We start from the raw sequence: 14,952 nt of genomic DNA on the forward strand, positions 1-14,952 counted from the left end.
CCGAGGCCAGACAAGGGGGCACAGGAGGCGGTCCAACACCCCCCCAATCCAGTCTCCCCTCTGTGTGACCGGACACGCAACCTCCCACACGCAACCCGCCCCCCCACACGTGCGGGGGTGCGAAGCCCCGCTCACAGGGGCAGCAGCGCCCCCCACCCCCCGCAGGGCCCGGCCAGCCGCCCCCACCGGCAGCCTGGCCGTGCAAACCCCCACGCGCGACCGTGACCCCCCGCTCCTGCCCACCACGTGCACAGGGCGCCCGGCGCGCAGCGCACGACTCCCGCCAGCCCGCGCGCGGCAGGCCAAACCCCACCCCTTCCTTCCCCTCCCCCGCTTTTAAAAGGCGGCGCGCCTGACGGGCAGCGCCGTTGCCCAATGGCGCGGCGCCCCCCGCGGCGCGGCGGGGCCAATCAGAGGGGCGGCGTGTCGGAGGAAGCCCCGCCCCGGGGCGGGGGCGTGGCGGCGGGAGGGGGCGCCATGCGCCATGTCATGGAGGCTCAGTGTGCGAGCGGCCATTGACGGGGTCGGAGCTGCGGGCGGAGCGGGGCGGCGGCGGCGGCGGCTGCCCGCGGCGTTCCCCTCCCCACTCCCGGCTCCCTCCCGGCGGCGGCCGCCGCAGCAGCGACCCCGCGGCCGGTCCCCCGCCGCGCCCGGCCACCCTCCCTCGCCACTGCGGAGCCGCGGGAGGGGGGGGCGATGGAGATGAAGAAGCGCATCAACCTGGAGTTGAGGAACCGGGCCCCCGAGAAGGTGAGGGCGGCGGGGCGGGGGCCGCGCTCCCGCCCCCGCTCGGGCGCCCACCGCCGCCTCGGGCCGCGCGGGCCCGGCGCCGCCGCCGAATCTGGGTCAGCCGTGGCGCAGGAGCCCCGCGGGGCGCGGGCGGCGCTTCCGGGCCCCGGGGCGGGGGGGACCCGCGCCCCCGGCGGGCTCTGGCTGCCGGCTGCGCGCCGCGGGGCCGCCCCCCGCCCCCCGAAGTTGCTCGGGGCTGGGGGGGGGCCGCGGGCGGGCCCCCAACTTGCGCCCGCCGTTAATCCGCTCCCGCCTCGCCGCCGGCCGCCTCCAACTTGCGAGCGCGGTTGTAGTAAACAGGTCACGGTCGCGCCGAGCCCGCCCTCAACCCTTCTTTTTTTTTTTTTTAATTATATATATATTTTCAATTATTTTAAATTAATTTGGTTTTCCGCCCCCCCACCCCACCCCCCCGTGCGCTGCGTGGCGCGGTCCCGCTCCTTCCTGCCGCCGCCCCGCCGGGCGCACCACGGGCAGGGCTGCGGGGGGAGCCCCCCCACCCCCCGGGCACCTTCCGCCGCCAACTTCCCTTTTCCTCGGAAAGATGTAAAAATTAATAACACCCCCAAAAATTCGGGAGCTCACGCGTGCTGCCCCCTGTAAGACGCTCCCCCCCCCCAGGCCGAAGGCGAGGGGCCACGTCGCGTGGGGCGGCCCCACGCGTGGCTCGGTGGCGGGGGGAGGACACGGGGACAGACCTCCGGGGGAATGGGGGGGGGGGGGACGGTGACAGCGGCGGGACGGAGGGAAAGTGTCCAAAACTGCTGGTTTAACCCAAAAACTGGTGTTCGCGGGGTGGGGGTTGCCAGCGGCAGGTGAGGGGAAGGGGCTCCGTGGGCCGAGCCGGGAAGCCCCCTCCCCACGTCCCCCTTGCTGTGAAACTTTGTGCTTATGGGAGGGGGCTGGTTGTTTTGTTATTCCTATATTTTTTTGGATGGAAAAAAATAAAAAAGACTTGAAGCTGGCAAAGTGTGCCGCTCGGGGGGGTTCTGCCGCAGTCCAAAAATGTTATTTAAAAAGCGTCCAGGGGAAAGGAAGAGTCACCTTGTTCACGTCCTTTCGAATGAGTGATACATTCCACTGTAGATAAAATAATTTAAAATTAATTGGCTGTTCCTTGTTGGTCGCTCCGACCTGTATCGATTATCGAGTCGTGGTAGCAGCTTTGGCACGAGGAAATTCTTTAATTGGGCTCAATTAACCTGCAGGACTCACTGGTAAAATAATCTGGAGCCAGAAGGTTTTAGAGTTCGGAGAGAAATGGCACGCTTTTATGCATTTAAATATGCACAATTAAATGATTAGACTTTAGAAACAAGTTAGTTCGCTTGTATGTGAGGGCGGCTTCCAGCCCGGGCTGCAGTGGCACTAGGGGAGGCTGCAGTTTATCTCTCAATAAAAGTTTGGGGTTAACCGGCAGATTTTTGCAGAATTTGAAGTATGCTCAGAGAAAGGGAAACTGTTGCATGTTTTTCTTAATTTCTTTTAACTAGGCGGGTGTCAGTGATTTGGGACCTCTAGCCTAAATTTAAGACAAACACCAAACCAACAGATCGTTAACAGCCTCCGGGTTGTGGTTTGGGTGAAGCGTGAAGTTTTTTGACGCTCGTTAACCTGACAAGTGACTTGCTGTCCCGTTGAAGGTGACGGAGTTGGTGCTTGATAACTGCCGATCCAGCAACGGTGAAATCGAAGGTCTGAATGATTCATTTAAAGAACTCGAGTTCCTTAGCATGGCCAATGTAGAGCTGACATCGCTGGCCAAACTCCCCACGTTGAGCAAACTCCGAAAGGTACGTGCCTCTCCTCCGCCAGCGTGCGGAGAAGTCAAAGTCACGGGTGGCGATGCGTGGTTGTGCCTTTCGGTGCCCGCGGTGGCACGGCGCGGGGCTTTATGAGATGGCGGGCCTCTGAGATGACGCCATGTCAGATCTGCATCGTTTGAGGTTTTCTTCTTTTTAAGATCGGAAATTGGGTTGGGTATCTCCAGTTAATTAGAGCCAAATTGGGCTCGGTCAGTGAGTCTCAGGATGGTAAATGTTTGTCTGTGAAACGCTGTGAGGGTTGGCGGTGTCTTGCCGCGTGCTGGTGGGTGATAAGAGGCTGTTGGATTGCCTGGCCAGCGAAATACCTTTTGTTGCACATTTGTGGCAAAATAAAAGCTTGTGCTGAATTCCGGTACTATATATTCTACTAATTTTAAACTTTAGATATCCAAACTGTTGAGATTTTAATTCTATAATTCTCAAACTTAAAGGAACTTTTTCTCAGCCAAAGCTTGTTAACTTGTGCGGCTCTTGAGAAGTGTTCAGTTTTGTCATTAAGCTGTCAAGCTAAATGGAGAACAGTTAAAAATGATGTGGTCTGAATCTAATGGTAAGAAGCCAAGCGTTTAATTAGTTAATTTTTTCCCTCTGTATAATAGTTGGAGTTGAGTGACAACATCATTTCGGGAGGCCTGGAGGTCCTTGCAGAAAGATGTCCAAATCTCACATATCTAAACCTAAGCGGCAACAAAATCAAAGATCTTGGCACTGTGGAAGCTCTTGTAAGTATGAAGTGAGAGGGGCCGATGGAAAGTTTAGTTCTCAGAAATACTGGGTTTTTTTTAATCAAGAACTGATTCTTTTTGCAATGGAATGGTAGCTTCCAAGCGTAGCTGCAAGGGCTGTGCGTGAGCACGTGGCACAGAAGCAAGCTGTAGGGACAGCAGAGAGGGGCTTTTAACGAGTGCAGCCTATGAAATCAGCAAGGACAAAGGTGCGGTGTGATATGTTCTAGCTGCTTCTGTTCCTTTTCAGCTGAAAGGCATGCGAAATGAAATTTCATTTCTTACCTGTCATATGTTCCCTGTTTTTTTTTCCTTGCCAGCTCAGGTGAAACGGATACTGCGGTGTTTTAGGTTTGTCGGTATTCCAGTTGGTTCTGACTTGATTAATTCAATGTCATGGTTATTAGAGACAGCGCTTGTAAACGTGCCGCTGTAAAATTCCTTCTGTGTTAGTAATGGGATGTACTGAATAAGAGATTTTTGAGCTTCTGTTTAGTCTTTGAAAGAAAAGTAGCCAAGTTCTGTCTTGCTAATCCTCTTGTGTTCATTTGTTAAGGTATAGTTTGTCTAATAAGCAACTGCCTTAAGCTTTCATTAAACTATGAAGTGATTAGGATGTGTGTATGAGACGGTCAGTTAGCAGCAAACCTGGGAAGCAGCAGCAGTAGGGCATTAAACGTGGAAGCTGCCAGTGCCTGTTACTGCCTGATCTGTTCACCCATTTTTCTAGGTGATTGGGGTTGGTTTTTTTAAGACTTTGATACAGGCTGCATGTTTTTAAAACTGCTTATAAAAATTCTTTGTCTACTTTAATGGTCTGACTAATGGACCAAGTAAAGCAGTTCATGCTCTGTGGAAGAAACACGCTTTATTTAGCTCTCAGGTGCTCGCCAGGCCGTGCAGGCGGCTCGTTATCTGTATGTGTGTAAAGTCTGAAAGGTGAGGAGAATCGCCATCACTTGTCCGGTCTTCCTTGTTCGGAAAATAAATCCTGTAGCGTAGTTAGAAATCCTACCAAGTGCCTCTTGCTTGCTCCTCACAAGATGCCTGTAATTCAATTAGTCAAGCTGTTTACTGAAAGGCTTCTGGAGTTGTTCAGTTTTTGCCTGTGATCACCTGAGCAAAAATAGGTGATGCAAACAAAAGACAAACCCAAATATGCGTTGCACAGTCTGTGCAGCATGGTCTAGTGCTTCGAGGATGTGTTGGGCGTGCTGCAAACGCGCTGTGGAGTTGATCTGCCAAAGTGCTTTCTTTCGTTGGGCACTTTCGCTGCTGCAAACTTTTTGAACTGAACTTTGTATTTAATGGGGAGCAAAATACTGAAAAGAAGGGATGGGGACCAAATAAACGCTGTAGCTGGCTGCATGGTTAACTGTGTGTGGGCTATGACTGCACTGTAACTTGAAGTACCACGGAGTTGTGTCAAGAAGGGGGGAAAAAACCCAACCCTTTTCATCTATTTTCAGCAAAATCTGAAAAACTTGAAGAGCCTTGACCTGTTCAACTGTGAGATTACAAACCTCGAGGATTACAGAGACAGCATTTTTGAGCTGCTTCAGCAAATCACATACCTAGATGGATTTGATCAGGAAGATAATGAGGCACCGGACTCAGAAGATGATGATGATGAGGGTAACTTCCTGAAATAAACTGTGGATAGGCGTAGTATGCTGTAATAAAGGTGTAAATGTGGTGTGGGGTATAGTGACTTCTGGAATGCACTGGTGAGATTTGGTGCCCTTATTCTTGAAGCACAGACTCCTAGAACTTGTTTGGTATTAACACGCTGTGATATGGAGTGAAAACCGTTGAAGGTTTTGAGTGTTCTTGAAGAAGCTGCCTGAGTTTAAGGCAATTTGACTATAAAGATGTTACAAAGATAGAAGCGTTCTCAGAAGGGGTTGTTGCTGGGAGGAAAGCTCTTTGGTGTTGCTGAATGATAGAAAGTGAGGGGATGAAGGCATTATTCTGTATGCAAAACCCTAATTTTACTGGGTTTTGTAATGGCTTCAGTCCCGTGCTCGAGTGTAGTAAATTTTTTTTTTGTTCAAAAATACATATACACTTCCTTTTGATCTGACCTCAGTTGTAGTCACAAATTCTGCACCTACAAATTCTGTGTTGATGCGATTGCAGGAATTAGGAGTAAGAGTGCTCTTCCCTCAGTGTTCTTGGCTTAACATAATGACTGAAACAGTCAGAGCTGTGAGGATGGAAAACCATCCCAAATGTGTTTGAGCACTGTTAGCAAGTATGATGGGCTGTTGTTGTGATACAGCATCTTACGTGTGCGTTGTAAACATCCACACAAACAACTAGCGAGATTTGGGCTGTATCTGTTCGTGATGGAGGTTTCTCAGTGTTTTCTTGGTGTCTTAAATCATGCGCTGGGAGCTGACACTGCTGAGTGTGGGGCCGTGGCTGTCAGGGGGCTGCCCAAGAGTACTCAGACCCATCAGATTTTGGAAGCCCGTGTTGAAAAGAGCTTGATAAAAAGCCAAATAGTTGATACTTGGAATGTGAAAATAAACCCAGTATTTGAAAATAGATTAATAGGTTATTAACTTGAAAATGAATTTAAGTGTTAAATCACCTTGTCATTTCTTGTAATTCGCTTAACTGAAACTGTGAAAGTGATTATGTGCTCCAGACATAGAAATGAAATGGGAGATCATGTCTCTGGAACTGTAGGTGTTTCATAGCTACTAGTAAGTGATTAAATAAGATATATGTAATATGTTAAGCTGGTTTTGCCTTTAAATATTTTAGGGTTTGATTCTATAGAGAAGCCTCCCTCCCCCTTCCACCGACTTAAAATTTCAGCTTCCTTCCAGGAGTTTGCATACACAGCTGCTTCGGGCATTGAGAATTTTGCCTGAAGCTTGTGATGTAAAAATGGTGGTAGGCTTTTCTTTAGGGGAAAAAAAATTACAAAGATTAACGTCCTTGAAATCGTGCTTGTTTCCCATGTGTTGCAGAAAACGTTACAACTATATATGCAGCTGTTGTGTGTATATGTATGTATATGTACACAATTACATACCACTGGTGTGTACAAACTCGCATAAGGAGGAGTTAATGGAACTTGACTTTTAGCTTAGATGTTTACAAGTGTATTCTTTGTTTCAGAAGGAGATGAAGATGACGATGACGAAGATGAGGATGAAGCCGGTCCTCCAGGAGAATACGAAGAGGAAGATGATGAAGATGATGGAGGTTCAGATTTGGGGGAAGGCGAAGAGGAGGAGGAAGTTGGTCTTTCCTACCTGATGAAAGAAGAGATTCAGGTAAAGTTGGTAAACTCTTCCAAATGGAAGCAACGCAGAGAAACTGCCTGCAGGCTTCTGTGTTAAACTGGGAGACACTGAGTGTGTCAGCGCAGGGTCGGTGCAGTGAGGGGTTTTCGAGAGAACACTGCTGTCACAGCAGAGCGCTGAGCAGGACGGTGGCTGTCAGCTCTGAAGATGGTCCTGGCTGACTTCCGAGACTTGGGTCACTCTTATCCCATCCCGTAAAGTTGCAGGATGGTGGAGCCACTTTATTCTCTGTGAGCGACCAAAGCTGTTCTCCCCAACATTTTGAAACTATGTGCTACTACCATTTAAATGGTCAGAATAGAAACATATATTAAGTAGAATAAATTCATTTCTTTTGGAAAACCAAAGAAAATACGCTGGTCTTGAGGAAGAAGAGAGTGAAGCAGCAACAAGTTACCAGTACTTCAAGTAAAAAAAAAAAAAAACCCAAAAGAAAAGTCTTAGTTTTTCGCTGCGATAAATGGGGGGCTTTTCACCATGGGCTCACTTGAAAATGTTCCCAGTGGTGGTGTGAAGAGCTGTGGAAAATAGCCCACAGGATCTTTCAAGTACTACTGTGCTAAAAAGCAAATGAAGTAGTATTAAGAACCTAGGGTAAGAAAAGATACATGGTTTTACAAGGTTATAAACAGATTCTTGTAGATAGAAACTGGTCGTGCCTAAATGATGATTGGGTAGAAGTAAAACCCGGGATTCCTGATGTAGTGTGCTCTCTACAGCTACGGAGGATCAGAGGGAGTGTGTGTCTGGCACAGATTTTTGTGCAAGTTTGTGTGAGCAGCTCGCATGTTGTAGATCAAAAAAACACCCCCAAACCTGTGGTCATCACTTCCGGTACTCTTGCTTTTGATAAGTGGTGACTTCCTGTCAGCTGTGTTTCACATGGATGTGCAGAAAATCTTGAACTAAGCTCTTTGGTGTTTTTCATTTTGTTCTGGTAACCACGGCTGGTATGATGGGCTTACGTCTGTAACTTTTTCTGCCTTAGTACTCTGAAGAGGTAACAGCTGTAACACAATTCATGAAGCTAAACTAAATAACTAAACCTGTTTTGAAGCCAAGAGGTTAGAGGTAGTTCCTTGGAAGATTAACAGTGTGTGACTAGGAAGAGTGTCAGGAGTGAATTGTGTGTGGTCGTTCATGTACACGGATGCTCTGCATGTTTGGTGACCAGGAATTGCCACACAGAGCCATGAAAACGTTAGGGTGTTCAGGACCATGGCCCTTCTGTTGATGGGGCAACAAAACCAGATCCTAAGTTTGTATTTTGCATTCGTTTAGGTTAGCAACAGATGGTGGTCAGGGTGAGGTATGTAAAGTCTTGGAAGAGTTCTATTCTGGTAGCTCGTTCCTGTATTTTCAAAAATGAAGTCATGTGCCATTCTAATTGCAGTGGATTTATCCAGAGTGATTTTTCATTCCCATGTGCTAAGGGCAAATGTTAGATGGGCTTGCTGTTTTCACTTGTTGCATTACCCAATGTATAAAATTTGATATAGTGGGTGGATATAAAAATAAGACTTTAGTTTCTCATCAAGGCTTGACATGGTGCTGGTAGGACAGAGGTCTTGCACCGTTGTTTTGACTTTCTGGAGCTGCTGATGGTTAACTGTTTACATTTTTCAGCTATCAGCTTTTTTTAAAAAAAACCCAACAACTAAATTCATTTGACATAGAAACAATTTTGTGAAAATATTAGCTGTTCTGCTTTCTCTTTCTTGTCTTTTAATGTCATTGGGTTACGAGGGGAACTAAAGCGGTTTGTCGTCGCTATTTGCCGTCGTGGCCTCTTCAGTTAATCTTGCAATAACTTACCCTTGAGCTGGCGTAAAGTAGTGATAAGTGGGGAAAAACGACGGAATGAGAATGCCAGGTCAGATGATACCGCTGATTAAATGTACTGCAGTCGGTTTGGCTGCCTGGCCTTATACAGATGTCCAGTAACAAAAAAGTAAATGTGGAATGTGGCCTCTGCTCAGAGTAGGTGGGATTTTCTGAATTTCTGCTCAGGAGCAGTGTGTACGCCAAGCTTCAATAAACAGCAACTGTAAAAATGTTTCACAATTTTTGTAAAGGATGAAGATGATGATGATGACTATGTTGAAGAAGGAGGTGACGAGGAGGAAGAAGGTAAGTTCTCAAGTTATTAACGTTGTGACTAAAACAATCTAATCTTCGTAATTCTGAAACTATGCAAATCTGGGATGTGCAGTTTAATAGCATAAATCACTGTTTGGCTGGTCTGTTTCGGAAGGTATGTGAAGTATTTTAGGATCAGTTTAAGCAGGAGCTCGAGCAGGTAGTAAAGCAGCAGTGGAGTATTTGGTATTTTCTTCTATCTGCCCGCTTGTAAGATAGAAACAAGGACGAAATGACAGTTTTCAAAGTCTTGTTGGGGCAGTTTTCCAAATTGAAGGATACTGCATCTCCTACATGGTTAGAAACTTTAATCTTCAAGAGTGGACAGAAGAGGGACTTCTGTACGCCTTGCAAGTTTTATTTATGTACATTTAAAATGCCTTGTTCAGTGCACCAGAGGCTCTGCTGGTGCAGCCCTAGAAGCAGTGGTAGCAGCTGTATCTTCTCCCTCTATCAAGCTGAAAGTGGCCTGCAGTAAAGCTGCTTTCGGGGGCAACCTTAGCTAGTGAGCCTAATCGTATCTTTTTTTTTTTTTTCTACCTAGTCCTTTTATCGATGGTTGTTACTTCTTAATTTCATAAATTACTCTTCTGATGTCAGACACATGCATAATAGTCAAAAGCTTGCGAAGAAAAAATGCCAGCCTGTGCGGTTCATCCTGCTTTAGGAGGGTACGGTGCATTGAGTGTGTGTAAGTGATGTGAAAGACAGGGGCGTTTGTGCAGGCCAGTATGGTCTCTTTGGTATTTTGAAGAAAAAAGTTTCCTTTGCAAGAAATGGGTTACTCAAGTATTTTTTCATAAATTAATTTTTACCTTTTGATATTTTAAGAAGGATCTCCAAGGAGTTAAACAGGGCAAACATATCACTCGTTCTTTTTTTGCACCTTATTTGAGGTTTCCAAGCTTTCAGGGTAGGACCTGGCCTTAGGGTTGATGCTCCTACAGGACCACTGGAACAGAAGTTAAACTTCTCTTGGCAGGAGTCCCCTGTTCCTACCAGTCAGTGGCTGCTAAAGTCCCTTCAAAAAAATGACCAAGCTTCATCTTAAAATGACCTGGCTTTTCCTCTTGTCCTGCTGCGAGGCTCTCCTAGAACTTCCATTTTCCAATGGTTAGGAACTCTGTCCTAACCTTTAAGCTAGCCCTAGCAGCAAATTTTTGTATTAATGCTGGAGTCTGGTTCCACCTCTGTGTCAACGAGACAAATTCTAGAATTTCTCCACAGACTAGAGCCTGTCTTATCCGTATGCTTGGCTTATGGATCAGTTTTTGGAGATGTACCTTGCACTTGAAAAACCTGAAATTCTGAAGTAGTAATGCTAATTCTTGAGTTTTTATAAATGCAGCCCTGGAATCTATTAAGACAACAAAGCAGGCAGTCAGGATGGCTAATAAGCCAGGAAATGACTGCTGAAAAATAAATGTATTAGATTTGACAAAATTGCATTTCATGATTTCACCACAAGAGCGCATAGTCCACTGACTGAATTAAACATATTTCTAAGAATAAGCTCAAAGATGTTTATGCAAGATGCTTATATCACTTTGTCACTGGAGAGAGAACGGAGCTTGGTATCTGCAGAAACGGCTGCATTTTGGGCAGGATGTATGCAGCTTCTAAAACCCGAAGTTGGGGAGATGGAAAAACGTCCTTTCCGTTGTAGTTCTCAAATAAGTGTTAACAGAAACACTTTTTTATAAATCTACTTCATATCGGTGATCCCTCTGTGGAACATCACATGCTTAGCTTGAACTTAATTATGGAGGGCAATTGAAACTCATCTTTTTTTGAGAGCCGTAAGCCATGCAGCAGTGTGGTAGTGGTGAGCATGTTAACGATGAACAAACAGTAATCCATTTCAATTACCTTTTCTAAAAGCATAACGTTACCTTTGTGATGTCTGAGCAGAACGTAATGCAATGTGTGCCTCTTTTCCTTAGCAGAGGGCATTCGAGGGGAGAAGAGGAAACGAGACCCTGAAGATGAAGGCGAGGAAGAGGATGATTAATTTGGTATAGACACAAGTAGGACCAGACTCTTAAGTTACAGAATACGCAATAGTGATTATGCAGATCTGTATGTCTCCATGTACCATAGATGTCCCTACAGAAGATAATATGTTAACTTTTTATAGGAGAAGTGTGGTTTTACTATTCTTGCCCTTTTTATCATTCCAAATAAGATATAATAGCCTGTTAGTGAACCTCTATGTAGAAAACAATTTTCAGCCCTATAATCACTGAAGCCATTGTCAAGTTTTTCCCCCTAGATTTTCATTTGGAGCTCTTTAATTTTATACAAGCTTGCTGTGTTGGTCATCATTAGCCCAGAGGTAAACCACCCATTTCACGTGGGTTTAATATTATGAATTTCCTTCAAGATTTTAAGGTTTTTATACTTAAAAAGCTGAACTCAGAAATGCTATATGGCAAATTCCAGTCTCTTAAACGAGAAGTTGACTATAGTCTTGAGTTTACCAGGGATTCTGTTTGAAGTCAACAACTAGATTACACCTTTATTTCAGCTTCTTAAAAGGTGACTCCTGTAATATTTTTTTTAAAGTCTTCTATCCATTTTGTGTGTTACATCGTAAAGCCTAAGTGGGTTTCAGAAGATTTTTTTTTTTTCCTGCTTGTTCAGATGTTCAGTGTTTGCTGGAGTGTTCTCTAGATCACTGTTCAAGAACGTATCTTGGCAAAATGAAATCTAATTCTAATCCATTAATTTTCTCCAGAATACATGGTCATTGCAGGTATTAACAAAAGCAATGTGTAGTTTCGCTAGAAAGTCAGTGTTAAACCTTCACTCACTTTGCTCTTGCATTGTCATTTTGGGAATTCTGCAACAATCATGGTGTTTGGCTATGAAATATATGCATTTCTAATGCAGACGTTAACGGGTAACTCCTTCAAGCACATTTTTTTTCAAACAACCCCCCACACTTTTATAGAATCACCGAAGGGGGAAAGATGAACAGAAGTTAGTCTTTCTTCACAGGTCACCTTTTAAAGTTTTTAAATCTGGTTGTAGGCAAAACATTCAAGTTTATGTATAATACTAGTTAATAGTTTAGGGTTTTTTATATTGAATGGCTGCAGAGACTTGTTCCATTGCATACAGTTGGTGGCAAGTACAGGAGACACGCAGACAAGCTTTTTTTTCTAGCAGCCTGATTATGACCAACAGGTTGTAATAATTCTGCCCCGATGGATTCATGTTTTCTATTTGAGCCACTGCGAAACAAGTTCAGACATACAGCATTCCTTTTTCAGTCATGATTTGGATTTAAAATGGTAGTCTTGATATAAAACTAATTTACATTGTCACGTAGGTACTGAACCAAATATCACACACAGCTTTATTCAAGAGACTTATTTTTATATCTGTCTTGGCTGACAATAGCTGCCATTAAACTGGGGGAGACACCAAGGGTGGGGAAGAGGGAGATTTCCTGGACTTAAGTCAGAGTCAGTCGCCCATAGATCGGTTACCTGTGAAAGTTTAATAGGTATTTCACACACTAGCAGACTTTAAATGTGACTTCCAACTCTTAAATCAAGTTTAGATACTGCAGGGTTGAAGTTCTGCAAAGCCCAATTTCTTGTGTGTGTGGTTTTTTTCCCCCGAATAGAGCCTTAAATCATAGTTTCTCATGTAGCTGTAAAGCATAGCCAGCCATTAAAGGCATCTGAATGAAACGAGTCAGGCAGATGGCAATATACTTGGAAATGAACTGACTGAATGGGTTTTGCATTTTTTTAACGAGTATCTGTAAGACACTAGAAAAAGTAGTGGTAAAACTACATTTGCAACCACAATCTAAAGTTCCTGTGTTTGTGTATGAATACTGAATGAATAGAAACCTTAGGTAAGTGCACATCCTATCTTGTCGTGGAGGCTCTGTGTTCAAGGCAGTTGCTTTGTGCTCAGCTTTGAGATAGAAAAGTGTGTTTTCCCATCTGTTTGCTTTTTTTTTTTTTTTTTAGTCTCGGTGAATGATTGAAACCTATTATTTATAAGTGTGTACTTCTAAAGTACCTCATTGTCAGGGTTTTCCTTAACTGTCTTTTACTGATGCATATAAAATTAGTTTTCAATGGAACAAAACTTTCTAGTTTGAATTAAAATTACTTGAGTACTGGTCTTGTTTCAGTAAGCGAGTCCAGTTTTGATGTTGGATGAGCAAATCGGACAAAACACAATAAACTCGGAAGGGGTTAGCAGACCTTCCCCAAGATAGGCAGAGTTAATGCTTCCTAAAACCAACTTGCAGTGTCGTGCATCAGCCACTACGTCTAAAAATCTGAGCCTCACACACAACTTCAACTTCCTAAGTAACTTTGTCTTTTCCTCAGTGTTACCATCTAAGTATAGTTTCATATTTGTCAGCTTGGCATGCAATTAAACAGCATAGCATTTTTTAAAATAAGTAATACAGAGCCTCCAGATAACTTTTGAAACTTTTTTGCTTGGTGGGTGGTCTTTTCATGCAAATATGTAAGGGTGGGTTTTATATTTTGTAGAGGTTTTGTCCTATTTTAATGCTCTTTGTATGGCAGTATGTATATAGTGTGTTTTGGTTCCTTATCAAACTCTTTCCTTAAACTTTGGAGTAACTGATTTTGTGCAACTGTGTTTTGAATAAAGCCATGACAGTGTTAAATTAAAGAAAACAACCCTGCAGCACTCTTCTGATAATTTTTAGTTGTAACAAAACATGTTTCCTCCCAACGTGTGCTGTAAATTTTAAATTAAAAAGTTTTCAAACCGAATTATTTCAAATAAATTGAGACTATTGTATTGGATTACTTCTTTTAGTATGTACAGCTGTGGAGAATGTGGTATTTCTTAAGGAATGGAGTGAGAAGTAATTGTTCTTTGCTGTTGCCTTTTTGTTGTGGGGGGGAAACCTGCAGCATTGTGTATCTTTCTGGAGCTAGAACTTGGACTTTATGATACTTCAGAGCTTGGTAACATTGTCACAGCCAAGGAAGGAGGCCATGGAAAACCCGAAGTGGTGTCTGGATAGTTCCCTTAGTTTCCAGAGGAGTTGAATGTGGAAATGAGCCTTGGAGCTGACAGGGCTTTCACATACTGGATAAATCAATACCATTTGAGTGTAGCTGAGCTATGTAAGTCTGGCTGAGTCTTAAGAAACAAAAATGAAAAATCAAGAGCCTGGTTATATTTTGCTTTCCCTAAATACTGATTTCATGTGCCTGACCTGCAAGTCTGATGCTGTCCCTTCAAAGTAGCTGCCTCAGTCCATGTGCGTTGCTCCTTGTTTAAGAACAGTGTTTTAAAAAAACCTGCTTCTATGCAGCTAGACATCACATTGTTTTTATGTTGGGATTAGTCCAGGATTCTTGGCAAAAATCCCCTGGATGCACTTGAGAAAGCTAGTAACTAAACAGGCTTTTCTTCTGCTAGATCAGCCAAGAAATGGGTGGTGGTTTTCTGGGATTATTTTTTTTTTTTTTTTTTCAAGGTGCGGGGAGGAATTGCTTTTTCAACTCAAGCCCCATATTGCTTGCTCCCTCCCTGTGTGCCTATTTGCCTGCTGAAGCGAAACCAAATGCAGAACCTGAGCTTTAGGATTGTTTTTAACAGAAGTTGAGTCTACCTTTTGGGGAGACCGGTGGGTTTACATGAAATAAACCCAGGCGGTTCCATTCGGGTACATACATGCATGGCAAGGGAGATGAAATTCAGTGCTGCGTAGGCACGTCTTCCAAAATCAGGAAGAACTTCGAGGCGTGGGCTGATGGGCTCCTGAGCTGATTCTCGTGGAGGCGAGCAGCTTGTCCGTGACCTGTCATAAACCACCTTTCTCCCTGACACAGACTGGCGCTCTCTGGTGGAAAACACACCTGCTGCTGCACAGGTTCCCCTGCCCAGCTCCTCGCTTCTCCGCCTGGGTGGCTGCCGGGCAGGGCCGGAGGGGAGCTGCCGCCCTCCGAAAAGCGCCCCAGCCCGCTGTCTCCAGCGGAATCCCAGGGGCTCTGCTGTCCTCCATTTTGTCGCAGTGAGGGGAAGCCCTGCTGGCTGGCGGCCGTGCGGCTTCTTCCCTCCTGCTCCTTCCTCCTCCTCATCCGAGCTTTTGTCTTTTGTGGCCCCTTCTTTCTCTTTCCCGCCCCTCTCGGCCCTTAT

At 45.0% G+C, this 14,952-nt stretch overlaps 1 protein-coding gene across 4 annotated transcripts; it reads left to right on the forward strand.

Moving 5' to 3' along the window:
* The first annotated feature begins 445 nt into the window (after positions 1-445).
* On the forward strand, positions 446-13,607 carry ANP32E (acidic nuclear phosphoprotein 32 family member E). Of its 4 annotated transcripts, none has more exons than XM_055696981.1 (7): positions 446-750; positions 2,433-2,582; positions 3,215-3,337; positions 4,810-4,975; positions 6,473-6,630; positions 8,736-8,790; positions 10,743-13,607. In XM_055696981.1, the coding sequence occupies exons 1-7, from the start codon at positions 697-699 to the stop codon at positions 10,808-10,810; spliced, it is 774 nt and encodes a 257-aa protein (XP_055552956.1). In that variant the 5' UTR covers positions 446-696; the 3' UTR covers positions 10,811-13,607. The 4 variants fall into 4 exon arrangements, with proteins under 4 accessions (XP_055552956.1, XP_055552958.1, XP_055552957.1 ...); XM_055696983.1 differs by having other exon boundaries at positions 10,746-13,607; XM_055696982.1 differs by having other exon boundaries at positions 6,476-6,630.
* Positions 13,608-14,952: the final 1,345 nt, after the last annotated feature.

This window comes from Falco cherrug, chromosome 19, assembly GCF_023634085.1.
Source record: "Falco cherrug isolate bFalChe1 chromosome 19, bFalChe1.pri, whole genome shotgun sequence".
NCBI lineage: Eukaryota > Metazoa > Chordata > Aves > Falconiformes > Falconidae > Falco > Falco cherrug.